General features: G+C 41.3%; 1 protein-coding gene across 7 annotated transcripts in view; it reads right to left on the bottom strand.

Annotated features, from left to right (window-relative positions):
• Positions 1 to 13121: 13121 nt before the first annotated feature.
• cacna1ha (calcium channel, voltage-dependent, T type, alpha 1H subunit a) overlaps positions 13122 to 27444 on the bottom strand; it is a 123642-nt gene continuing 109319 nt past the window's right edge. For 2 of the 7 annotated variants that reach the window (XM_031320835.2, XM_031320836.2), the window contains exons 32-38: positions 26862 to 26940; positions 23918 to 24039; positions 22904 to 23062; positions 22252 to 22395; positions 21847 to 22015; positions 18885 to 19042; positions 13122 to 18764 (exon numbers count right to left, since the gene is read on the bottom strand). In XM_031320835.2, coding sequence (XP_031176695.1) covers positions 17301 to 18764; positions 18885 to 19042; positions 21847 to 22015; positions 22252 to 22395; positions 22904 to 23062; positions 23918 to 24039; positions 26862 to 26940 — 2295 coding nt within the window. In that variant the 3' untranslated portion in view covers positions 13122 to 17300. Of the gene's footprint in view, positions 18765 to 18884; positions 19043 to 19654; positions 21557 to 21846; positions 22016 to 22251; positions 22396 to 22903; positions 23063 to 23917; positions 24040 to 26861; positions 26941 to 27444 lie in introns of those variants that run through there. The other 5 variants (XM_035996598.1, XM_031320841.2, XR_004108714.2 and 2 more) reach the window with 5 other exon arrangements.

Here is a 27444-nt window from a genome sequence, read left to right as displayed (position 1 = left end):
TTTACCCTCCTCTCTCAGACATCTTATTTTGGTCAAGAATAGCCTACCCCTCTCTTTGCCAACAACTGTCTCCCTCCGTTCACGCCTTTTGCGATTACCTACACAGTCAATCCATCCGGAAAAGTTCGGAGCACGTACAGCATGTGGATATCAAAAGTAGGCCATAACCAGTGGTGCAAAAAAAAAAAAGATACACTATTAATAAATGGCTGATGAAAGTCAACTGCTCCGAACTTCGTCAGCCTGATGAGTTTAAATGTAGCCTAACCACACACAAACACACACACAGAGAAACAACTTCTGCATGTGAATGCATCAAGACCAATATACATAGAACCAGTTCAACCTATCATTAGTCACTTGTTTAGTTAGCAAAGTAGCCTACTGTTGAGCAGGTTGCGTAACGGGTTAACGTGTACTGCTTCCGACCTGGAAACGGAGGATACAAAGTTTTGATTCCTGCTCCATGAACACTCACTACAATCCGAAAATGCTACCATCATCGTCAAATCACAGAACTCGGAATAAATCTGCTTTATGGTACTCCAGCGATTTAGTAGGCAAAGGGCGAGAAATCCTGAGCCTTAGTCCCTATAAAAATGCTGGATCATTTGCAACCAATAGGCATTTTTAGTTGGACCCTGTAGATGTAGGCTACTGTGGGCAACAGTAGGTTACATGGCAAACTTTCCACCTCCATAGAGTAAACTGACCTTATAAATTGGAGTTCCTCTTTAAAGTACAGTAAGTGGGAATGCATGGACATTGACAGCATTGAAATACATAAGTTAATTAGAAAGATGAGCTTAGGGCCCCACCTATAGCCTATACTGCATGTAAGAATAGGGGGTTTCATGAAATGATGCCGATCCACTCAACTTCCTCATCAGAAAAACTATGACACAGATCTATCTATCTATCTATCTATCTATCTATCTATCGTGCACTAAGTGGATTTCTATCTCTCCATGTCTTGGAAGCCGTCATTTTAAAAAAAAAATTATAAATTTCTATCCCTGCACAATCTCTCTCTCTCTCTCTCTCTCTCTCTCTCTCTCTCTCTCTTTCTCTCTCTCTCTCTCTCTCTCTCTCTCTCTGAAGAGAGGAGCACAGAGGAGAGAGAACACCAGAGAAAGCCAGAGAGAGGAGATGAGAGACAGAGGGAGGGGGTGTGACATTAAGTAACACTGGTTTCACAAATGGGTATATAGTCACAATTCACACCTGACTGAGCAAACGCCTATCAAACGATTGGAGAAAAGAAGGCAGCGTGTGGGTGCATGTGAGTGTGTGTGCATGTGTTTGGGTACTGGTCACTGGTTATTTTTCAGTGTGTGTGTGTGTGTGTATGTATATGTACTATAAAGCTATGCTATTACTGTACAAAAAAAGAACTAAAGTAATCCTACAGCGACAGGCCAACAAAGTCCACAGCAAACCTGTAAGTAGCAAGGATGTGATACAAATGTCACAGAATGCCATTGTGACATTAGAAATGCCATAAGGCTTAGCCAGGTTACTATGAACTCATTATTGGGTATCACAAACACATTATAGTATGCCTACGGGAATGTTACTGTGATACCAGTGAAGTGTCATACTGTTATGTTGACTTGGCATATAAAAATGGGGGATTAGAAATGCTGCAGTGAGCTAAAATCAAGAACAACAAAGCATCGCATCATACATTCACATAACAGATATATTCCCTCTCCTCATAGGAATATAATAATATTCTCTTGGCTTGACATTTTCTACTGTACAGCGTCTTTTTGTAGCCTATTGTGCAACCTTCCCACAGTGCATTGCAGAAGTTCTTTCAGTATTGATTTGACACATATATGGAGATGCAATGGCCTACATTTGACCAGTGACCTGTTTATAACTTGACTTATTAGTCAGTAAGCTGGAGGGTATATAGAATGTAGACTCTGTTGGTCCCTTTAAGGGTCACAGTCAGGCTGAAACGAATAAGTAAACCCGCTGGATAGATCACCAATCTACCATGACCACGGGAGCACACCCAAACATTAAACATTGCAAAGTTTTCTTATTTGTATTTGTAGTGAATTGAATTGAGTGAACCCCAGTTAGTGGCGTCCGACCGGGGGTCCAAAAAACGGTGCTATGACCCATACCACAGCGCTGCCATTTTACTTGGTTTGTTTTACTGTGTTCTATGTTTTTCTATTTACATTTTTATTGCCATCAAAACAAGTTTTAAAGGCAATATTTTCTTTGCTGTTTAAACAAATCGAGTGAGATATATCTTCTTTAAACCTACATTGTGTAATTTTTTGAGTTGATTCTTAGCAAAACCCCCTTTGTTCTTTCACAAATATGTACTCATTCATGTGTAATTACTTCCACCAACTAATCAAAGTATTCTCATAAGCGTAGAATCGGACATAAAGTATTCTCGTAAGCGTAGAATCTGACATTCAGAATCATTCAGAATACATACGAGCGACTCACTCGAATGACGGCAGCCATGTAGCGCCTCCATCTTTAAAATACATTAGCCAAAGAGGGATATACATCCGCATTTCGCCCTCTTACACCTATTGGCACCGTGACGAATGCGAGGGGGAGATTACTCGCCAGGGAAGCGAAAAAGAGAATTAAAACGACAACGCGACAGGCAAAGCAACAAGACCAAAGTTAATATTGCAGTTGCTAGAACAGCTGCGTGTAAACGATGGAGATACTAAGAGCTCATTTCGGGTTCGGCCACCGTAGAAGGAAGGGCTAGAAAGTAATATTCAGTTGGTTGTCATATACAATTTCACCGCTAGATGGGAGAAATTCTTACACAATGTAGCTTTTAAGATAATGTTAATGGCCTTTCTGTTGCGAGGTAACAGGTAGAGTGACAGGTACATTAGTAAGCAAATTGGCAAAGTTATGAGTCAGAAGTTCATCTATAAAGACCCAAGCAAGTGTAACAGTATTACAGAGAACAAAAGGTTGTTTAATTGAAATAGAATCAGAATCAGAAATAGAATATTTAAACACAGATGGTTTGATACAATCAGTATACCACATCTCATTTTTGCATCTATTTTAAAGTTGCTAATCCAGGTCAGGGTTGCATAGACAGCAGGTCAAGAAGAACAACCCATAAAACCCTTGTAACTGCATGTCTGTTGTTTGTACCTGATGTGAAGGGGCTTTCTTGCTCTGACTGCGTCACACTTTGCTGCAAACTGCTCCTGTGCAAATTAGCGATCGTGGTCCACTGAAGCCAGAATGACAATGTCAGACACACACTTTCCAGACAGTTTGGCTGCATCTTCTTGTATATCATTAATATCACAGACAGCAATAGGGGCTTGGCACATCCTTACGTGAAAGCATTCAACTAAATGCTAATAAGGCTAATTCAGCTCTCATAATTCCTGCAGCAAGTCCCTCAGGATTACAGATGTAACATTGTCACAAGCTTTGCCGAAATCGACAAAACCAACATAAAGGGATTGGCAAAACCCCATGAAACCCTAATTATCTGCAAAAGGATAAACTATTTATCTTAATTATTAACTATTTCAGGAGCCTTGCTCAACTTTTATTTGTAAGGGGAATTATACACACATAATTTTATCAGACGTAATCCTTATTACAGATGTCCTAAACATCTGTATTGTGTAATGGATTAGTCCATCTGAAGCGGTCAGGTTAGGGAGGTCAACCAAAACAGAACACAAGAGATGGGACCGCTCAAAGGTATACTGTAAAGGAGGTGAACAGCTTCCCTTGGGTGTGCACATTTCAAACTTTGTTTTGTGTACCATGCTCTGAGCATGAATAAAGTGTGACAATACTATATGAGGTTTTTGTATCGTTCCTCTTTTGTCAAAGTGGAATTGGACAAATTTCCAAGACACATTCCTTTGGTTCCTCAAAGGCTACCTGTTTGACGGTTTGAATATCGCTCTCTAGCTTTTTCATTCTTTATACAACTATTTCTGCCACTTTGCATGTGACCAACATAGTGCAACACTATGAAGGACTTCCAGGAGAGACTGTCTGAACATTTTGCTGACAGCTATGAACACTTTTGCCTTTTGCCCTGGTTGGACAACATGTTGTCGTACAAACCAGTTCTTTTCTAGTATAACCCAGCCTTTAGGGTGGAATTTGCAGTACTGGATGTTGCTGAATGGTCAAATACAAGGCCCGTCCTTTGCCTAAAGCACATATAAATTCCCAGAGCTGTCTGCATTTCAGTGTGTTTTCTTTGGGCTGTACGCAGAGTTATCGGGGTTGACCTGCAAATCCCCGGGCCTCAGTACAGCAGTTGGCCCTCGTGTCCTCATGCAAGGTTCCTTTATGAACCATCAAGAAAAATGTGTTCTATTCCTAGTGTTGATCATCAAAAATCAACAATTCAGAAGGTTTGTGTAAAAAAAAAGTTCTGACTCCAACTATGAATGGACAAAGCTAGATGTGGGCGTGACTGAAGGTGTCTGCATGTGATCGTGTGTGTGTGTGTGTGTGTGTGTGTGTGTGTGTGTGTGTGTGTGTGTGTGTGCGTGTGTGTGTTTGTGTTAGATAGCTTGGGGATACCAGTGGTGGCAGACATGGGCTGCCGTGTGTGTGTGATGTGTGTGTGTGTGTGTGTGTGTGTGTGTGTGTGTGTGTGTGTGTGTGTGTGTGTGTGTGTGTGTGTGTGTGCGTGTGTGTGTGTGTGTGTGAAATGCTGCGGGAGGGAGATGAGGGGTGTTACCAGGTCACCAAACAGCTGTCTGGGAGACTGAATGGCCACAAGGGGTGCAACACATACGCACACACACACACACACACACACACACACACACACACACACACACACACACACACAGAGAGGGAGGGAGAGAGGGTAACTCAACCACATACATGAAACAGACAGACTGGGAAACAGACGCCACAGTATCTAGCGCGCCCAAACACACACACACATACACACACACACACACACACACACACACACCACTGCAATGCACGGAGATCAATTAGTTTCCCTTTTATTTCCTGATCTTTTTATTAAGGGTATAATTGAGTGCTTCCTTTGGTTTTGCAGATGCAGTAATCTGATAACAGAAATCAATTCCTTATTTCTCTCTCTCTTACACACACACACACACACACACACACACACACGGCACATCAGCGGACACTTATGTTGAAAGGTCAAGAGGGGAGGAAAGAGAGAGGAGAGTGACAGAAATTACATATAGTTCATAGGAAGGCAGATACATGAAGTGGGCGAGTGGGGGAGTTAGGAAAAACACATGTGTGAATGTGTGTTTGCATTGTCGGTGTTAAAAGAGAGAAGGACGGCAAAAAACTAACTTTTACGTGTAGTGAAGAATACATCAAGATGGTAAAGCTTTTCTTGTTCTAATAACATCTTCTGTTTCACTGACACGCAGCTCATTTGGAATCTCAATTGCAATGCAATCATTGGAGTGAAACAGCCGTTCTTATTCTTGTGTTGAATTCATTAGTACAACACGTCAGGTATTCAGCATCCACCCACACTTTTCTTTGCACATTTCCAGACTAAGCACCTATAAGCCTCATTAGCTACCAACGGAATAATATAATAAGATCAGAAATTATGCCACTTCCCTAAAGCAGCATGACTTCATCCTTGATTGTTACTGCGCCACTGGTTGCATCACAAAATACCACCAATCTTGACCTTTTGCCTGCATCGCAGCATAGTTTATTCTGTGAACTCTGAACATAGAGTCCATGCCACCAAGACCTAGGTTGTTGTTTTTTTCAAAATGGTTTTACTTGCTGCAAAAGGTGCGGTTTCCTTGGTTTAAACATTATGTGACAAAACCTGCCATGTGCCATGTACCATCAGAAAACGTCTATTTTTGTTCCACCCTACCTAGCTGTATATGGCCGTCACAAGGATCATCCACTCACCTCTCCACCTCAGCCCCATAGCCACAGTGGTGGTAAACCAGGGACTTTGGCCACTTACGCAACTGGTCTCGCAGGTTTCATCTCTTGCCACCTCCCCTGCGTTGGTGCTGTTCCGTAACCAAGCAGCTATACTAGAAGAGAGGAGAGAAGCAATGGAGTTATAGGAAATTCCCCATCAAGGTGAGGAAGGTGCGGGTGCTGATTTAGAATGCCAGCACTTTGAAGCAAAAGTTGAGGAGGTAGCCTTCGGCAAAGTCTCAAAACTTAGTCATCTCACTGGTACAAAAAGAAGATGACGTTTTCCCCCCGGATACAGCAGGCACAACATATATGAGTTATTCTCTACCCCAGAGCATAGGCGCCGATACTGAGCACCCAGTGTCAGACTGCCAGTAGGCTAAATTCATTTAAAATTAAACATTGCAGTTGGTGCCAAGTGGAGTGTTTGTCATTGTGTGCCTAGGCTACTAGACAGGTTGAATTGATTCTTAATTTCCCATGAAGCTGAACGCGGTTATGTGTTCATCTCCAATCCTATCTGTATTTGTGAGAAGTGGCATTGTCCTGAGGTGAAAGATCTACTTTACGGCTTTATTATCGAGTCAATAGGCGTGTGTGTTCGTGTCGGCCACTGTCCATTTCCAAAGGTTCTGAAATGCAAACATTTTTTGACTACTTTTTTTTTTTAAAGGGCGTGCGCCCGTGAGCACCCATGGAGGAAAACATAAATCGGCGCCTATGCCCCAGAGGACACAGACAGTTACATTTACTGAATCTCATGACCAGCCAAAAACGATCAGACTCCTAGGACTACTTCTGGTCAAACCCATGGACTGATAACAACAACCAAAAGCACAAACCAAAGTGTACACAACACCGCTGGATCCCCAGAGAACAGCTTCCTCATGTCCTGGTTCCCTCCAACAGAAGCACATGCTCTTCCTGTAGCCAGTGTTTAGCATTTTACAGCACCACCTTCTAAAGTCAACACACAACCTACATAATGTTGTGTTGTCCTCCCGTCAACCTTGAAAAAAACACTTTTTTTTCTACGTTTTTGACGCCTTTTTTTTCTCACAGTTTTATTTTGCTTTTTCCAACGTTTCAAATTGTTAAATTTTTCTTCTACACATTTTCAGCGCTTATTTCTACGTCCCATATTTTCTGATATAAAACAAAAATTGAAAACGGGTCAATTTGACCCAAAATCATAAAGGATGAAATACTAAAACGTATCCAAGACGTTCCACTTCCGGTATTGCTCTGTTGCCTCCGGAAATTCCGCCGGATGTCCGTTACCTCCCGCTTTCTTTGTGTTGGAATTTTAAACTCCGGTCAAATTATGAGGACTATGGTTAACTTCTCCTCAGATCTCTGCAGGGTAAATCCAGACAGTTTGCTAGACTATCTGTCCAATCTGAGTTTTCTGTTGCACGATTATAACAACTTTTGAACGTACACATGTTCCACCAAAACAAGTTCCTTCCAGAGGCTACTTTGCAGCGGCACTGTGTCTCCGTGCTGTGCTTAGCACTGCCCATGACGATTGTGATTGGTTTAAAGAAATGCCAAAAAACCACAGCACGTTTTTCTTCCATCCCAAAATGCTGTCTGGACTAGCCAGACCCTCCTCCGCAGCGCTGTGGAGGAGGGTCTGGCAATGCGAAACTACTAAAACATAGACCACATAAAGATTAAACAAGGACCAGATTATGCTAACCAATGGGATAAACAATATTTATAGTCCATGTGGTGCAGCAACACCGTCTCATTTGTGTTGATGTGAAATATGGACAGTAGAAACATAATCGTAAGGGAAAAAAACTGTGATGACTGTGATGAATGATCACAAATCTCATTTCCTGAGGGAGCAAAGTGTCTTTCTGAGCAGGTAAGTGGCTATTCAATTGTTTCTCCTTTTATGTGCTAGACTGTCTGAAACTGATCACTTGGGGCTGAGTGAAGATGTTCAGCAACAAGGGATCACTGATGAATGATGTCCCAGTGGCGTATTTTAACTTGTCGTTTCACTGAATTTGACTCCTGGCTGTAGGTGGTTAGTTTTGTCTCAGAGGATTGTTCAGGAAAAGTGTACTTGTTTTCTCAAGCTTCAGATCCTGCATAACAGTTTGATGTCCATAACCTTGTCGTTCGAAACGATTCATCACTTCAGCTGGTTCTGAGTCTTCAATTAAAGCACCTTCCCGCCTGAGTCCTAAAAATTGCCTCAGTGACCTATTGTTGTTCAGCCAAGGTAGGTGAGGATTGTTTGAGTGTGGGATACAGTTGTGATCAGTAATTCAAGATGCCAGAAGTCCATAAAATGTATTGCTGTGGTACTCATATCCAAACTCAGTTTCAAATACGCACTTGTGGTACTAGGTAGATATGACTCTAAATGTTCCTCAGTATCAAAAATGAAACATAGCATGTCATCTACAGTACCTTCCATGCAACATAATGTTGGGAAATGTCCTATTTTTTAAATGTTGGGTGCCTCTTATTGGCCAAGAAAAAGACAGAGAATAAGCTGTCCCTTTCTCCTTAACCCACAAGAGAATTTAGTTATTTTTCATTGATCCTTATTTCCTTCCCCCCTTTAAGGGGATGTCAGAGGTTAGCATCAGCTACACAGCACCACCCCTGGGGCTGCTAGCAATTCAATGTCTTGCTCAAGGACACTTCAGCGGTGCAGTTGCTCACTGTAACAGGGATTCACACCCGGGCTTTTTTCACTGCCCTGCTGCTATTCTGGATGCCAAGTTTCTTTTGTGGCTTTATAACTGCTGCCCAACTGACAAAGCTGTCATATCACCGCCTGACAAAAGCTGCTTCAAGCAGATTCTTAGCAGGTGCTGAAGGAGAAAACTTTTTGAAGAGTGGCATGACCAATCCTGTGGGGTGTTTTGCTGAACAGCCAAATGTGAATATCCAATTAAAAGCTGATGGCGGATGTTTCATGGTACCATAAAGATGGAAAACCTGGCTTGCTGACAGCAGACTGTTACCAGGTGACTGACTTGTTTGAAGAGCAGATAAGTGCAGCGACATATGGAGATGGGTGTGAGCATATCTGCAAGGCTGTCCTTTTAAACAGCGCTTCAGAGAGAGTATAAGCCAAAAAGAGGGATGCTATTTAATGATCGAAGCCAAAGTCAGTCTTTGAATGAAGCTTTGAGCGGCTATTTTCAATCACGGGGACGCAGAGCTGCATTCAAACACTGAATGCCTGTTATCACGTCAAAAGACAGTGCTGCCTGAAATTAAGAAAAAATCTGATTTTATTACAAATGGGTGGTACATTAAAATTAAATTTGCAACAGTAAATCCATTAACTTGACAAAGGCTTAAATAAATACTGGCATTTTAAAAGAAACCCTATTAGCAGGCAGTGTGGCGGGAGGCTTTTTATTTTTTCTGAGAATCTGTCATCTTGACCTTTACTTCTCATAGGAACATGTAACAACTGACATTGCTTCACTAACAAACACACATGCATGTACACTCTGGCATGTACACAAAGCAATTCAGCACAGCCACATTTCCCTACTGTGCATAGCATGTTCAGCAGCATCATCCAGTGGTGCATTGAATGGATAAAGCTAATGTAGGAGTGGATTCAAAGTTGTGAGGCAAGATGGTGCAGCATAACCATGTGAGCTGATGGGATGAACATCCTCTCTGGCCAACCAATTCTGTTTTATTTGGATGTATTATCTCATTGGTCTTATGAAAAAATACCAAACTGATTTGGATGGTTTGGTGAAAGATCATGTAATCTGATAATACTAGAATCTACAGGGAGCAAAAGAGAAGAAACCTGATTTTAGCAAACTATTCTATTATTAAAGACAGACACAAAAACCTGTGAAACTGTAGATTAAGTTGACACTTTGTACTTCGATGATGAGAATCTTCATTGGTGTAAAATGATGCAGTGTACATTCTTCATGGGGCTTTCACCAACTCTCAGACTCCTTATTTAACAATCAGACATTGCCACCTAGTGGTTGAAATACTTCCCTACATGGGCAAGGCAATTTATTTGTGTAGCACCTTTTAACAACAAGACATAAGACAAAAAGGCATTAAGCAAAGATATAAAAAATACAACTTAAAAGACACATACATAGGATTTAAAGAGTAAAGCAAACTAAATGGAAGATAAAAAATAGCTAAAATAGACAAATGAATGGAGTGCAACGATGTCGTATGTACGACAGCAAACTACACATTTTATATCATATTTAATTTCTCCAGATCCATACAGTCTAGAGCAAGGGTCTTCAACGTTAAGCCAAGGACCCCTTAACTGAAAGAGAGACGGATCAGGGACCTCCTACTACATATATTGTATAAAATGAAGTTGCATATTAAACTGGGCCTACATTAAGGTGTAGGGTGGCCTAAAGCCTTTATACATACCTTTTTTTGCATAGAATACTAAGCTTTTAAAATAGCCTAATAATTGTTGGCATGATTTTATAAATAATGTTTTAATGTTAAACATACATGTAGCACAGTGAATCCTTAGGATGAACTGTGTATGTGGATGGCCTTAATGACTACCTTACCTATAGGCCAGTTAGCAATGGGGATTTATGTTTGCTAATAATATGTTGGATTCATGTTAAGACTTTAATTTTTGAAAAAAACTTTCAAAAATTAACAATAATTTGTCCTCTGCACTGACTGTGAGAACCCCCTAGGGGCCCCGGACCCCCTGTTGAAGATCCCTGGTCTAGAGACTTACTTTTCATTAATGAGAAGTTTGTTTATTGTGAAAGCCAACACCTTGGCCTTTCCAAAGAAGTATTCCGTGCGATTGTTGGCCTTCCAGAAGCTTTGTAATCCAGCCTGGAACTGCATTGTCTTTGCAGTCTTTTCACAATAATTCCAAAACGATAAATCCCCAGCTGAACAGTTATTTATTCAACTTTTCATTTAAAAAAAAAGTATTGATTTACTGTAAGCCCTGGCCATCTTGTTTCCCAGAGTGCAGTGGGGTGAGTGTGTCGACCAATAAGAGGCTGTCTTCCTGACTATCTTTTTCTTTTTCTTCTTCTTGGTGTTTTACATCAGCCAACATCCGTAATCTTGCAGATGCTGCCACCTACCTGACTGTGTTACTTCATTGCTACATGTACTAAAAGTGAAACAAAGGAGCCAAAATAATTCATATAACAGCATAAGTGTAAAATATATATATACATGTATGCATTGCTCATTTACTAATATTGTCGTATTGTAGAAACTTACTTTTTTGATAAAAGCATAATGGACTTCAGACAAAATCTAAATTGTTTTTTTATTTGTTAGTTAGTGTTTAGTCTCACTTCCCCTGAAAGCCAAGACTTGGGAGAGCAATTTTTAGAAGTCAAAAGTCTTGTTCAGTAATACATTACAACACATTACATGTCATTTAGCTGACGCTTTTATCCAAAGCTACCGCCAATTAAGTGCTTTCAACCCTGAAGGTGTAAACTCCAGACAAGTAGTGCAAGTACATTATCTTTAAATAAGCAAAACTACAAAGAGCCATATGAAAGTGCAGCTTCAAGATATATATATATATATATATATATATATATATATATATATATATATATATATATATATATATATATATATATATATCTTGAGTGCATAGCCTCACGTTTAACTTAAGTTAGAGTTAGAGTAGTCAAGCCTACTAAGTTCTAAATTCAGCTGAGGACTATGGTTACCTGCTCCTCAGATCTCTGCAGGGTAAATCCAGACAGCTAGCTAGACTATCTGTCTAATCTGAGTTTTCTGTTGCACGACCAAAACAACCTTTAAAAGTAGCCTACACGTTTCCACCCAAACAAGTTCCTTTCCGAGGCTATTTTGCAGAGGTGTCATTGCTCCGTGCGGCGCTTAGCGCTGCCAATGACGATTGTGATTGGTTAAAAGAAATGCCAATAAACCACAGCATGTTTTTCTCCCATCCCGGAAGCAAAATTACGAATCCCACTATGGCCACGCCAAGACCCGCCCTACAAAGCAGTCTGATTGGTTGGGGTTAGGCATTTCACCTCAAGTGGTTAAGGTTAGGATTGCCGATTGGTCCTGTACAAATCAGGTTACGTTGCCTTGCGTAAGCATGGACGCCTGGCCAATAGTAGCTATTGAAGGACTGGTCTTGGCGTGGCCATAGTGGGGAAAAAAATATTGCATCCCGGAATGCTGTGTGGACTAGCCAGACTCTCCTCTGCAGCGCTGTGGAGGAAGGTCTGGCAATGCGAGACTATGTGGTTAGTGACTGGAGGGATTTCTTTCCCCCCAGTTCTAAAACTTTTTCTCCATTACTGGTCCAGTCAGAGAGACCGAGGGGAAATAACAGAAAGTTGAAGGTATTTTAAAAACCTCAAAGATTCGGGGCTTTTGAGCAAACATCCGGGGCTGGAGCCCTAGAAGCCAACCCCTCGCTCTGCCCCTGATGTGAAGTAGAGTGAGACCAAGGACCCCTTTCACTGAAAGAGAGAAACAGCAGGGCCCTACATATATTGTATAAAATCAAGTTGAATATTAAACTGGGCCTACAATAATGTGTGGGTGGCCTAAAGCTTTTTATACATACCTTTTTACATAGAATACTAAGCTATTAAAATAGCCTATAATAATTGTTGGAATTTTATAAATCAAGCATACATGTGGCACAGTGAATCCTTAGGATGAACTGTATCTGTGGATGGCCTTAGTGACTACCTTACCTGTAGGGCAGTAAGTCTATCATCAGTGGGGATTTGTATTTGCTAATAATATGTTGGATTCATTGTAGGACTTTTTAAGTTTAGAAAAAAAATTAACAATAATATGGAGGCCCCCCTGCATTGACCCTGAGGACCCTTTAGGGGTCCTGGACCCCCTGTTGAAGATCCCTGATTTAAAGCCTTAAAACAGAGCCAAGAGGAGCTGCAAAAGTCTAGTTTTCTCTCAGACCCTTTGAATTACAATATGCTGAATCATTATTATGGATTTATTGCCCGACGATGCCAAAAATGAATTGCCTACTATATACTAATACTAATATATCTGCAATAAGCTAAAATTGGCAGATATACGTCCCTGGACGATTTATTTTTATTTATTTATTGGTCAGGTTCTAGTACACGCAGTAGTTATTAATTATTAATGGGAAAATGAACACCATCATCATAAGAAATCAAAACAGACATGTATCAGGAATTAAAAAATCTTGTATTTTTTAATTGACAGGGAAACATCCTTCAGGACAACGGCTGGTCATCACACAATAATCAGCAATGATACAATGTAGGGAGTCTGACTGTGTATAGAGCCTTTAAACACCTCCCCTGTCACCTCCCTTCTCCCTCTGTCACAGGGAATAATGGGGGGGGGGGGGGGGCTTGTTATTGCAGACACCTTTGCTCTTCTCTGACAGATAGAACATACCTCCTCCCCTCCTTGTAAGGCTTGGGGGGGTTTTGGGGGTCGGGGTGCCTGGGGCGACCACTGAAGGGTTATAAAAAAGAAAGAAAGAAAACACAAGGTTTCTGATTCATCAAAGTCAAGTTCTATCACAGTTTGAACTTTGTGGAGTCTGGTATCGTGGCGTCACACGTGTCATGAGCGTGATCAGCTTCGCTGCGAGGCTGGCCCAGCTCAGTGCCAACCCAGAAAACACAATTTATCACTATCCTAATCTGTCCATTACAGACCATCAGGGGTTAGGCTACTCCTACATAAAATATACATCAGTTAATTAGTTTCACCATCACCAGAGTTCTAGCATGTAGTATCAGGAGGAAAAAGTGAAAAAAGGTTCACCTCAACATTAAATAACGTTGGTTCTCAACAAAATAGAACCAACTAGGTTTCCATGTCTCTCTATAAAACTGTATAAAGAGGAGCTCTGTCCTCATACAGTAAATAACCACCCACTATTGCATTGGACAATAAAGAATAGGGTCATTTAATCAGTATTTTATCAGATACCAATTAATCAGAGCCCAGTGCAATTAGGTAGTCAATCTACAAATGGAAACATCTGAAAATGCAAATATCAAAATCTCTAAAACATCCAGATGATTCAAAAGATTTTTTTTTCTTAAATCAGAACATGCAATAGTCAAAACTGTTTCCTCAAAAACAGGATTTAAATACTGAGATCCAAAGATCTGTAAATCGTAAGAACAATTATGCAGTCACTCTACCAAAGTGTATTGATTAATATGGCAATATGCTGTAGATTGGGGTCGTCTGCACTAAGTCAAATAAGAGTGAGACAGAAAGAGGCTGTCTCCAGAATACTTAAAACCTCCCATTGCTGACAATATGTGCAGAAAAAGGACATAAAACAGGACAAAGCAGGTGCACAATAACAGTGTGTTTGAGCACATACTGTATTCAAATGATTTTAAAACAGGGGACAACCAACTGCGCCATGTACAGGAGGGAGGACATCTCAGAATCTGGAAGAGTGCTAAAAGATGAACAAGCTGCATTCATCAATAGCTACATTTTCAAATTGTGATTTCATTGTCCAAGAGATTTTCATTCTGAAATCTTTTCTTGCAACATGCCAATCTTAATCCAATTCATTTCTGAACTCACATCAGCAGCACTGTACTGTTGAACGTGGCTCTATCCAAGGATAACAACCAATCACGGGGGTGCGCTGTAGAACACAAAGGTCAAAGGTGGCAAACTGAAGCTTATCTCACAAGTTTTCCAATCTACATGCACACTGCTTGGGAGATTTAAAGATGAGAGTGTTGACCGAGAATAATCTGATGATAATCTAGACCTTCTTCTTTTCTTCAATGACCCTGAAGGATTTCTGCAGGTATCAGCAAACTCTTACAGACTTTTCATGCTAGTTTAAGTTTGATGTATATAAGGCAAATTTTGTATCTGAAAGAAAATTACATGAAAATGATCTGTCCTTTTTTTAAATGTAATGCCCATACAAATATACAGTATGACCCAATAAAATTCAAGTATTTACTTGTTGCCGCACTGGTTTAACACTTTAAAAAATAAATCCGCCCTCCAGAGACCCTTTGTCACTCAGTACTCACACTTTGAATTTGATTGGAAATAGCTATGAGGACGGATACAATCTTAGTAAATTAATACTGGGCCTGTGGTGATTATGGTGCAGCATGAATGCACTTGTTTTACTCAGATTACTGAGAAACTGTGCATGTTACATGCTGATCAGAAAAAAATAAAGACGCCGTCCCAGCCAGCTGCCTTTTAAAACGGAATCAGTAGTACCTATGTAGCTAACAAGCATGCTTCTTGTGTACCTGTGCCAAACCAGACTGTGCACAAAATAGAATAAATACATATTGTGCTGTGTCAGAATAAAGGTATGTCATGGTAAGAAACATTCAGTCACTGAAAGGAAAATGCTTGTCATTATTTGTCATTCACACCTTGGGAGTTGCATGAGTCCATCAGTGGATAAGTTAATTTTAACATAATGGATATGTAGGTAACAAATCTAATGTGGTGGGTTAGTAGGGGAAATAAAATTGAGGGGTGACAAATGGGTCATTACACTATCAGCGGGTGGGCCGGAGCTTTTAGAGAAATCTACAGTACCTAACACTGCATCCAGCCACACCCATCCATGCCACCGCAGCCACAGGCAGGGGGCGGGTACCTATAGGAGCATGAACACTAGAGATAGAAATCCTCTCGATCATCATATAAAAATGGGTTTATATCATATATAGTAGTTCTACAATATGTACGAACACAAGAGTGTGGTTGTTTTATGTGTGGATGTTACTATATTTTCCACATGTATATATTATTATTGCACTCTGGCTACACATATTTAGTAAGTTAGTTAGTTTGGTTGTCTTTAGATGTACAGAAACACTATGTGGTGTCAGAACTGATCCAGCTGTAGAAGGGGGGCTCAGAGATGGCATTTTTTTCACACAAGGATAAGACTGGATTTCATTCATATTGTATATGTTCCCATAGTCAGCAGCCCACAGAGATATTTAGCTGCATGCAAGTTATTTTTTATAATTTATCTGGACAAAAAAACACAGTAGTTTTATATTTTAACTCACTATAGGAATTCTTTTTTTGGAATAATAGCCACATTAAAATTGAATTTGTGAAGGACAGCACACAAGTTTAGCCACTAGTCTCAACACATTTACACAAGATCATGAACTGTACTCTGTGCAGGGACGTCAAAATAGATTAACATCTTAAAATGAATTTGGCCTGCATCACTGAGCCCGCTTCTTAAGACTGTTATCTAGACGCCAAATACATACAATAGAAGTCTGAGACAAAGCTACGGAAACACATCACACCCCTGTTCTCTTTTTCAAAATAGAAAAATAAAATCCCACTCCTGAACCTCAGCTAGCCTGTTGAGAGGAGGGTTGATCTCCCTCACTGCTCTCTCCGGTTCGAAAAGAAACATACATTCACAAGAGGACAACAGAGGAAAAACAAGCAACTTGAAATTTAAATTTGTGTGCAAAAAACATTTCAGATCTCTATAAAAATATGTGCATATGGATAGAGCTATTTTCAATCTCACCAAATACAGTATTTTCCTTTATTTACACTGCACAGATACACAAATAAACATACACTACAGCTCTGCCCTGCTTCCCCTCTCTGTCGTTGCAGATGGAAGAATAACATGGCAAACTTCCATGACAACAGATTTGACAATACTCGCACACAGGAAAACACAGACACGCTCACTCATTTTCTCTCACACACACACACACACACACACACACACACACACACACACACACACACTTCTGCTCTGATCAATGTGATCGAGGAGCAGAGGAGGGGCAAGCAGAACTTCTGTAGAAAACCTGAAGTTGCATATCCCACAGTTCCCCCCACGCTCGCATTTCACAAACCACTTCCTGTAAAGGTCAGAGGTTGTCAGCCAGACGCTGCTTCCTGATTGGCTCGCGTGGGTGGGGACAGTGTGTCAAAAAAAAAACTTTGGCTACGGAGTTAGGTGGCTTTAGTCCTGGCGTGTTATTAGTATTAGTCCCGAACACACCATGTACAGTGGGTACTGTTTGACTGGTACAGCCTCAGTGGATCTGCTGTCCTTTAAGCTGGGTTTAGGAAAAATAGATCCACTGTCTATTATTCTACGACGGGACTGTACCAGCGTCTCTCTGGAAAGAATAATTCATGTCTTTTCAGTATTCATCTACACAAAACAAAACAAAATAATCTCTCTCCCAGTAAACTTCTCCTTGCACTGGGCTTCTTCTTCTCATTTTCTCCCCAGCACCAATCTCTGCTGCGGTCAGCCGAGGCCCCTCTACTCCATTTTCAGACATCTAGGACCAATTAATTCACTTCCTGAAGGCAATGCCCGATGTTCATTGGGCAGTCCTCCGATTCTTTGCACTGAATCCTGCACCGCTTCCCAGTCTGTTGTCGAAGGGGGAAGAGCAGGTGGCTGTATCGGTGTCTGATAGACCAGCCGACAGGCCGCTCATGTATCTGGACTGTGGTTCTTCGAAGGTGAACTGGGGGAGGGGGATGTAGTCCCCTGTGAGAGAGGAGTGCCTCGCAGCAGGGGAGAGGGAGTGCGCTTGTGAGAAAGGCATTGGGACAAGAGGTGCATGTGGTTGGATAAAGATGTTTGGGCTGATCGGGATGTGTGGGAGTGTAGGTGTGGATACATGCGGTGGAGTGTATGTCGGAGTAGACGCCCGCGAGCGTATCAGTGTGTGTGTTGGCGAGTGTGCTTGCAGCGGCACGTGGATAGGTGTGAGCGGTGTGTGCCTCGGGGAGTGCATCTGGGTGCGCATCTGTGAATCTGCAGAGACGTCTTGTGTGTTTGACTGGGCGTGCGGGGTCAAGTCGTAGGACGGTGTCCTGCGTCTCAGCATCATGCTGCAGTCAGCCAGTTTTGGGGGTGAGGCAATTTGCGGGAGTTCCCTCTCTGAGGGCGGGTGGATGGATATACAAGGAGGACTCATCTTCTTCTTTCTGTGGCCACCCCCGACTGACTGCACCCTCACAGGAAATGCCTGACCACCTTTTTCCGACCTGTGGGCCTCACGTGCAAAGTGTTGGTCGTCACTGGTGAGGACCGCCTGTGGGAGGCAGACCTCGATAGAGTGGCGCCGCTGGTCGTCAGGGTAACCAGCAGACAATGATGACGGCCTGTCCAGGATGGCCTGGGTGTCAACGCTTAAAGCCTTCCTAGAGTCACAGTCCATCAATGCCGCCCCAAGCAGACTGAGCTTGCTCCTCGAGGAGGAAGGTGGTAGCGGGGGAGGAGAAGGGGAGGCGGTGGAGTAGGAGTTGAGAGAATACGGGGTGGTGTAAGGGGAGAGGGAGTGGCTGCGGCCGACCTTCCCCCTGCTCTCCTGCCCTCCTCCCTCCTCATGCCTCCACCTGTGGCTGGCTGAGCTGGTGATGTGATACACTTCCTCGTCTGCCGGGTCACAGAGGGAGACAGCAGAGGGCGGTCTAGGTCTCTGTAGGCTGAGAGGGCGCAGGGGGAGGCGGGGGGAGCGAGGTGGCGGGAGAAGAAGTGAGGGGGAAGATGGTGGAGGAGGTACTGGAGAGGGGGAGGATGGTGGAGGAGGTACTGGAGAGGGGGAGGACAGTAGAGGATGCAGAGGAGAGGGAGGAGGGAGCGGGAAGGCTGAAGGGGAGCAGGGTGGGAGATAGAGGGATGAGGGGGAGGAGGGAGGAGGAGGAGGCAGGGGAGATGGGGAGGAGGTATGAGGAGAGACGGGAGAAGGGGACAGGGGAGGCAGATAGACAGGGTTGGGCCTCTCCTGTTGCTCACAACCCTGGGACTCGACAGAATCCACTTTAACGGCCACCTAGAACATAAAAAACACACCACGGCATCGTTTGCATCAATTAATTTGAATGGACGTTAACACTGTAATATGTAAACGTGTTTGTCAAAGTATGTAGGCAGCTGAAATGGGGTCTCTCACCTGTCTGCGCAGGGCCCGTGGGGAGGGGCTGGGCGTGGGCGGGGCGATGCGGGGCATGGTGAGGGTGGGAGGTGACCGAGGGTGAACGTGGGAAACGTCTGGTACTTGCAACAGTGCATGGCTTTCACATGGCTGGGAGTGGACCGACGTCACTGAACCTGAAGGTATACATATAAAGTGTTTGAATCACACACATGATACAACCACATGTACACACTTTCAATGCAAACCCATGCATTGTTGCAGAAAACACATGCATATTTGGGCATATACAAACGCATACACGCATACTATTTCCTATTACTCTGGGACAGCTTAAAATTAATATTATGACAGATCAATGATTATGAAAGTATAATATCACTAACACTTTATTGTGATAGAAAATTTGGATTAGAGCCATAGACTATAAAGATGGACGGCGCGTCTCCACTTCCTCCCACTATACAAAAGTGAAGCCAAAATATCCACAATTCAGATGCTGCCATCTAGTAATTTTGGAGCCAGACGCCAAAATCTACGCAGTAATGATTGGGCAGTGGAGCCACGGTACCGAAGTGATACTCACACACCGCCCGACCAATCCCAAGTTAATCACAGCTGTCAATAATGACGTTTCACCCCATTTTTTATAGCTTTAACTAATTAAAACCAAACCCAAAAACCAATAAGAAAATGGAATACTTGAACATACATTAGCATGATAAGAACTACCTTAAAGGACAGAAACCATCTTTAGCTAAAATGTATTTGACGTGCAGTTATTTTTTAGTTTGGCCCATGTCCCATCGCTAACGTGGGTCATGGGCCAATAACAGTACATGTCAAATACTTACTTATATTTTGCCAAAGATGGTTTCTGTCATTTAAGGTAGTGCATCATGCTAATGTATGTTCAAGTGTACAATTTTCTGATTTATGACCTATACTTCAGCATCGAGATGTTTTGTCTTCACATTTGGGGAGCTGTCAAGCTGTCCATCTTGATACAGTCTATGATTTGACCAATGAGAAGAACAATTAAATTGTGATTTTTTTTTATCACTTTGCAATTGCTTCACATCTGCTGTCAAAATAAAGTGTTTTCTGAATGAAAATTCATCAGCGCATACAGTAGGCTGCTCAGTGAAGTAGCAGTGCTGAGCTGATTGTTAGGGATAGAGTCTTATAAGTTAGATGTGATGTCCTGCATTAGATCCTGGTTACATTAACAGCTCCATGTGACTAGTAGTTATGGTAGTCTCTAAATACAAGTGTGATTGCAAAGAGATCATAAATTCAATCTGTGATCAACAACTGCTGTGAGACAGTGTAACCAGGGTCTTAGGCATTCTGAACACACAGGTCCAGTACACCTGAGTTGTGAGTTCAGATGTAATCACAGTAAAACAGGTTACAAACATTACAGCAATGTCAGAGATAGATCTTCACTTGGTTCTTTCAGGCCAAGCTGTAAATCCACTTCATTACAAATCTACCAGATAATAATAGATCATCTTAAAAAGCAAACAACAGATAAAGCAACACAGCTGTGATGATTAAATTTTTTTTTTAACGTATACAGTTTTGTGACTTTGCAGCTTGGCCATCAAGTTAACTGTCATTCTCGTCGAGTATTCAGCCATTCCACAGCTGAGCAGATGAGCCTGTGTGAAGGTTGCAAGGATTCACATTGTATCAGCTCATCCACTACAGTCAGTACCTTGGGACAGAGCTGGGCCTGTCCACAGCCTGGCCACAACATGCCATTAGAATCGGACTGTAGATAAAACAGTGCCTGTCAGTGCTTAAAGTAGTGTCCTCAGCAAGGTTATACTACTTCTAATTTGTCTTGTGTCTTGTTTTGCCTTGTGTTTAAAGACATACAATGATTGATTGTGTAAGTATCCACTCCTCATCACTGTTGCAGCCAAGTGATTCTAGGTGAAAACTACATCTAAACAAATTAAATCGGCAACAAGGTTATTTACCAATGTGTTAAAGGACACAAGAAATATTCCAATCTCATACTTTCTTGTCGACAAACTACCCTACTGTAGCTTTTCAGGTTTCTGTCCAAATTCTAAGCCACAAGTATCGGTTGTACTGGATAGACAAATTTGACAACCTTGTCATATTTAACAAGGGTGAACAATATATAGGTTGTTAGCATTCAACAACTACAGCTCTCATGATGCTTGACCCTAAATATTAGTCATTGTCAAACTATGCATGGTATACCTAACAGTGCTTTGAACCCTTGATTAAAATAATTAGCATCCTAATTAGCAGCCTAAAGAGGATTTTGTGGACTTGCATGGGACTGATTAGTTGGTGTTTGCTGCGGTGGACCGACAACTTGCAAAACCATTTTCATATCTGTCAATCTGTGCATCATGTCTTGGTTATTGTGTGTTACTGACAGCTGTTTTCCATATCCCCTGGGAAATCTGTTTTGGCAGTGCTCAAAAATTGCTCAAAACATTCTGGAGTGGGGCTTTAAAAGCGCTGGAAACCTCTACACATTTGTCTCACATGACTTGAGGACTCTATACAAACCATATACTTGAAACTTCAGTCCTTCATTCAAATTAAATCATAGCATTAGTCAGTTGTGGCTGTAGTTTCTTTCATTTGCGTGTCATGCCAAACAACACACCACTATTTTACAAAACATACATCTTCTGGAAACACTTATAGAAAAAAAGAGAGCAAAAAAGAGCAAGGAAAAAGAAGAAATATTACCACATTATAAAGTACTTCTATATTATTTAAAATAACATATATGTAAGCACTGATTTGAGTTTGGTGCTCGAAACATGCATGCATCATGGAACAATCTTAGTCCAGGTTTATTGAATGTGATTAGCATCTGTGTCTGTTAGAACAATACCAGTGGCTGTCTGATACAAAGAAAAGATAGAGCACCAAAACTCCATGCTGATTTCATGTCTAATTTTTAAATCCTGAACGGATAAGTTACCTGAATGCTGGTGCTGGGGACTAAGCTCTACCTCCTCCAAAGGGTTGGGGGCGCTGGCGGGCCGCACAGGTCGGAACATGTAGCTGTCGTTAGGCAGAGAGTGCATCCTGGAAACGGACATCTTCCTTGACGACAGCAGATCCTGGTCACCGCACTGCACCTCTTCCTCCTACGGGGGGAGACAGAGACCACAGAGTCTAGCACTGACTGTGTCTTTGCGCAGTAATACTGCCTATTGCAACCCATTCTGCTTTACAGTGAATGAAATGAATGGTAGGTCAAATCCAGAAACATGCATTACATGCAGCCAATGCTTCTGTCTTCCATTACACCCATAATTAAACTTGCCGTTTCAGGGTTAGTCAAGTTTCCCTGTTTGACTAATGAGTAAAGTAAAGTCCTTACCACCTGTCCAGGTGAATGTGGACATGGCCCAACATAGGTTCCTCCCACTGAACTGTTGTCGGAGGTTGCGCTTAATTTGCGTTGGTTCTCCATAGCCATTTCCAAGGCAATCTCTGCATCCATCTCTGCGTCCTCTTTAGCCTCCTGTAAAAGTAGATGGTGTTTTACTTGATCACTACATTTTACTACATTTTTGATATTCGGACGACTACAGATGTAGCGCTTCTTAGGTCTAAACTCAAAACCTATCTGTTTGGAATGGCTTTTAATACGTAGTAGTGGTGTGACAATTTCCCTCTCCTATTTCTACGTAACCTTTTCTGATTTTACTGTTTCTATGTTTCATTCTTTTTATGATATGTTATATGATGTGTTTTAGTCTTGGTTTCTGATGTGAAGCACTTTGGATACCTGCTGGTTACTATAAAGTGCTATATAAATACATGTTGATTGATTGATTGATTGATTGATTGATTGATTGATTGATTGATTGATTGATTGATTTTAAATGTTGATATCCATCAACATGAATGTCATCAAATGTACTTGTCTCTTGGCTATTTACATACAGTCTCTGTTCACACATACAGTATACTAGCCGGGTCTATATATGGCTGAATTTCTTGATCTTAGCCTTTTCTAGTTACTGTACCTTGTTGCTTTCCTCGAGATGTTTCATCAAAACGGCCACCACCACGTTGACCAGCACAAACTGGGCCATTAGCACAAAGGTGACAAAGTAAATTGGAGAGACCAAAGGCAGGTAGGAGAGACAGTGGCGGTCCTCTGGATGACACTCCCTTAACGTGTCCTTAAAAGACAGAGAAAGATTCAGAAAGAAAGAGGGAAAGTGAAAAGTGAAAGAGTTGAATATACACAATTGAACAACTGTCTGTCCAATACACCAGAGGCTATATCACAAAGCTTTGAAATGTTAACAGTTGATTATGTATGGAGCCTCATTTAGAACTTCAAAAAATTAGAAATATTGAAGACTTTATAAGGAGAAACAAGGACATTGGTAAAGAATGTACGTCTGCAAATTGGTGAAATTCTAGCTGCTGTTGCTTTCTTTACCCACATACAGTATCTACATCTCTCCCTTCTGGGGAATCTGCAGCTTGCTAAATGAAAGTGAGTGATGGCAAAGCAGTTCCATGAGGTGCTTGCATCTAAAAATTAAATATGAATATAGAAATTTGGAAAATGTGTAATTTAAACTTGATAGATGTCAATTTGCGATTGTATTGTATCAATTTCCACTTCACATTACGGTTTGACACCTATTCTGAAAAACATTCTATCCCTCAAATATATACATTTACAGAAATAAGGTTAATTAACAACATTAGGTTATAAAAAATTAACAAATGAATGCTTTTGATTTAGATTTTTGATATTTCACACAAATGGCTATACAAAAAATTTTTTTTTCTCAATATGATTTTTGTTTATATCAGTGGGCCTATATGAAAGATATTTTTTGAGATATTTAACTCAAGATGTGAAAGTGTTGACTTTGCTCGGCTCTAAGCCACTTTATTATTCATAATTGGTTTTGGAGGTCATTGCTCTCTCTGTGGTTATGGGATAATCTAGTCATTATTTGTGTGTGTGTGTGTGTGTGTGTGTGTGTGTGTGTGTGTGTGTGTGTGTGTGTTCATACTTTCATAATCCCATTCCAGTTGTCTCCAGTGGACACTCGAAACAGTGTGAGGAAGGCCATCCCAAAGTTCTCAAACGTTGCATGACGACTCAGACCCTCACATGGGTTGTTGTCATTGCACACTAATCAACACACAAACATCGACAGACATTAATTACGCCACACTTTTGACATGGTGGTTAAAAATAAAAAGCAAAAATAACTGGGAAAAAAGTGTGCATAAATGATCACATAAGTGCCAGTGTCCCAATCAGAAAGTCCCAATGCTTTAGTCAGCCGTGCACACTGACTGAACACACAAACAGCTGCCAAGCAGTGTGTCCCTGTGGACATGACAAACGAGAAGGAGAACAGTCTCCGTCAGTCTCAGGGTCAATTTGCCAGAAAGGCCCTCAGGAGCTTGTTTACAGAATCAAAACAGTCACTGGAAGATATCTTCGATCGCCAGGTCACATTAGCAGGAGGTTGGAGAGACACGAGACAGTCCTTAGAGTATTGTGTCCCTTGTGTCTTATTCTAAGGATCAACCACCCATTGAAAAGTGAGAGGTTTGTAGTTTAGAGGAGCTGAATACGACAACTTTTCATTGTAATAAATGGAATAAAACTTTACTTATGAGGCTCTTTTCATGCAACACTGAAATACACAAAGAGACAAAACAATAATACTATCATAGATTTGATCACATTTAAAAAGGCCACAGAGTAAAAAGAGGGACAGATTTTTGATGAACTAGATGACACAAAATAAAACCAGTATCAATAAGTATTTGAATGTAAAGCTGAAAACGTAGTGTTTTCAACCGTCCCTCCAGTAGGCAGTAATAACTTATTTTTGTTGTGTATGTATAGCTATGTGTACTGATGTGCTGTGTATATTAATGTTTTTGTTTAATCCTGTTTCCTTCTGTTAAAGCACGTTGTAAGCTGTTGTTTTTAAAGGTGCTATACAAATAAAAGTTATTATTATATTATTCTCCCTAAGTCTGAGTCACGGCCCAGTGGCAAGAGGACATTCTGTTTCAAGAGATCAGTAATTTGATTTCGATTATGATTCAAGTCTATTCAATACCATCTATGCTCAAAATACCTGCTATCGGCACCGAAGCTTCAATCCAAAGCTGTGAGCATTAACATTCAAACCCTCATTCCATCCCCTTTCATATTTCCCTTGCCTATGACCTTCTCTTATCTGTCCAGCCTTCGGCAGACACCACAGTCACAGAGTTTACACTCCCTCAGTGCCGACATACAGTATCACCCATGTCTTAGGACTCCCAAAGGAATTATAGATCTTACAATGTCTTTGCTCCTGTCTGAGGGCAGAAAGATTTCATGAGCCAATTATGCCAGTTATTGGTAGCCACTTCATTCACAACACTGTGTGGAGCAGAAGCAGGATAAAATGTTACCATAATACTGATGTGTGTATGCATACTAACCCTTGGGTGGAGGGCTTTAATACTTTATTTCTTCTTGCTTTGTATTCACTGTCAGCTTACACATAATCACAGCCCTCTGATGAAAAAAGTGTTATTGAGAAACGTTGGAAAATATAACTAAAATGACCACCTTTCGGTTGTATGCCTCTGCCCATGTCTGTCCAGACTCATAAAATATATGTAGTGAAGACTTTAAAGTTTAAAGGGTATTAAGCTGTTGTTTTTTTTGGCGAAAAGTGAATGCTTCACACACATCTTCAACTTGGCAGCACAGAAGATCTATACAATCCACACAGTTTCAAGGTGGGCACCCAAGATTATTCTTACCAATTCAGTATGAATGGCATTAAGCTGAATTATGAGTTTTAGCTTTGAATTAAGGCCAGAAAAGATGTTTTTGGAGAACACTATGATGTCACATTGAAGTTGACATAAAGTTGATATAAAATATCGTCACTTCATCATACTAAATTTGCGTGAAATGTTGTCATAATTAGCATAGGACTTCTTGAGTTATGGCCCAAAATGTACCAAATTCTAATCAGTTAATTCTAAACAAACGTCCACATAGAGTATGTGGACGTTTGTGCAAAATTCGAAGAGATTCCCTTAAGGTGATTCTGAGATATCGCATTCACGAGAATAGGACGGACGGAAGGACGGACTTACTGCATTAAAGGAGAAAAGAGATGTGTTTTCAATGTTTTTTTATTGTGAGTGTGAATTCCCAGAATCCTCTGAGGAGCCAGAGAAGAAAGGCTCAATATGTGATGAGCTGGCAAAAACACAACATGATGTTGTAGGTACGATGTAAAGTAATAGTTTCCCGATCCTGACCAAGCTTGAATATTCTCCACCAAACTGCTGTACAGTCCTGTAGAGTACCAACATATAATTCACTCCCTCAGCTTTGTAAGCCCTTTAACAGGATTTAAAGTGAGGCACAGACAGAAGAAGGCGTTCGGCACATCCAAAAGCTTTTGTCAGCAGCTTGACAAAAGTGAAAATCATAGCAAAAAATGGAGAGAGGTTTTTACTTTACAAAAAACAGACATCCTTTTCGTTTTGCCATTGTTGAGCGGAAGCAAAATACAATTTCACAGAGAGCAACCTCTCATCACCGAGGTTGTTTTTTTTATTTTGTCCTCCCCAATGCCTTTTCTGCTATTCCTCTTCCCTTGCACACTGTTGCGCTTTCAGAGAAAATGAATTGGATGGAGCTGGCTTATTGAGGAAGCAAAATGTAAATAAACGTGATCATGCAAATGTGAACTTCTCTTGTTAGTAACGGGTCTTTCATGTGAGAGTGGGGGGGAGAGAAAGCGAGACGGAGAGACAGATGGGGGTAGAGAGTGAGGATTCAACAGAGACAGTTCAGGCGGGGAAATTTGCTCTAAGTCGTGACTGTGGTAGTAATGAGTGGATTCAAAAATCTTTTCTGCTGAAGCTTGGAGACTGTGGTGTATGTGTGTATGTGTGGTATTTGCCAGTGGTGTGACTGACCCAGTCTGCCAAAGAGCTCCACTCCCAGCGCAGCGTAGATGAAGAAGAGCAGCATGAAGAGGAGACCGAGATTCCCCACCTGGAAGCAATACGCATGTTAGATCTCCCTCTACACACCAAACGCTAGTGTAACACTGCTTGTTCAAAGCTGCAGATAATATAAGACATTAGGATTTATTTCATTGTATTTATTCCATTTGACAGTAATCTAACCATGCATTATGAATGGAAATAACAGTTGCAGAAAATGTCTTGCACCAAAGTCCACTTCTTGCTGTTTGAGATATACTATAAATACCAGGCTGACACACGTTAGGTTGCACACTGACATTTCACTGACTCATTGACATTGCTCCTATTCAAACTTGTGATGGTACATTTCTCACAGTGAGGGCTGTGGGGCAATTATTTGCTGGCTGGCAGGTGTATTCAAAGCCTTTGTGCTTAACAGGGCATGGACCCTTTTCCTTTTATTTATTTATTTTTTACTGAAAACCTGCATTCATATGCTACCTGAATTCAGTTATATTTTCCACACAGGATGACTACATTGATAAACTGCCCGTACAAGTACAACATCGTA

This window comes from Sander lucioperca, chromosome 21, assembly GCF_008315115.2.
Source record: "Sander lucioperca isolate FBNREF2018 chromosome 21, SLUC_FBN_1.2, whole genome shotgun sequence".
Taxonomy (NCBI): Eukaryota; Metazoa; Chordata; class Actinopteri; order Perciformes; family Percidae; genus Sander; species Sander lucioperca.
Note: the sequence above shows the minus strand (reverse complement) of the source record. Positions and strands in the feature narration are given on the sequence as shown.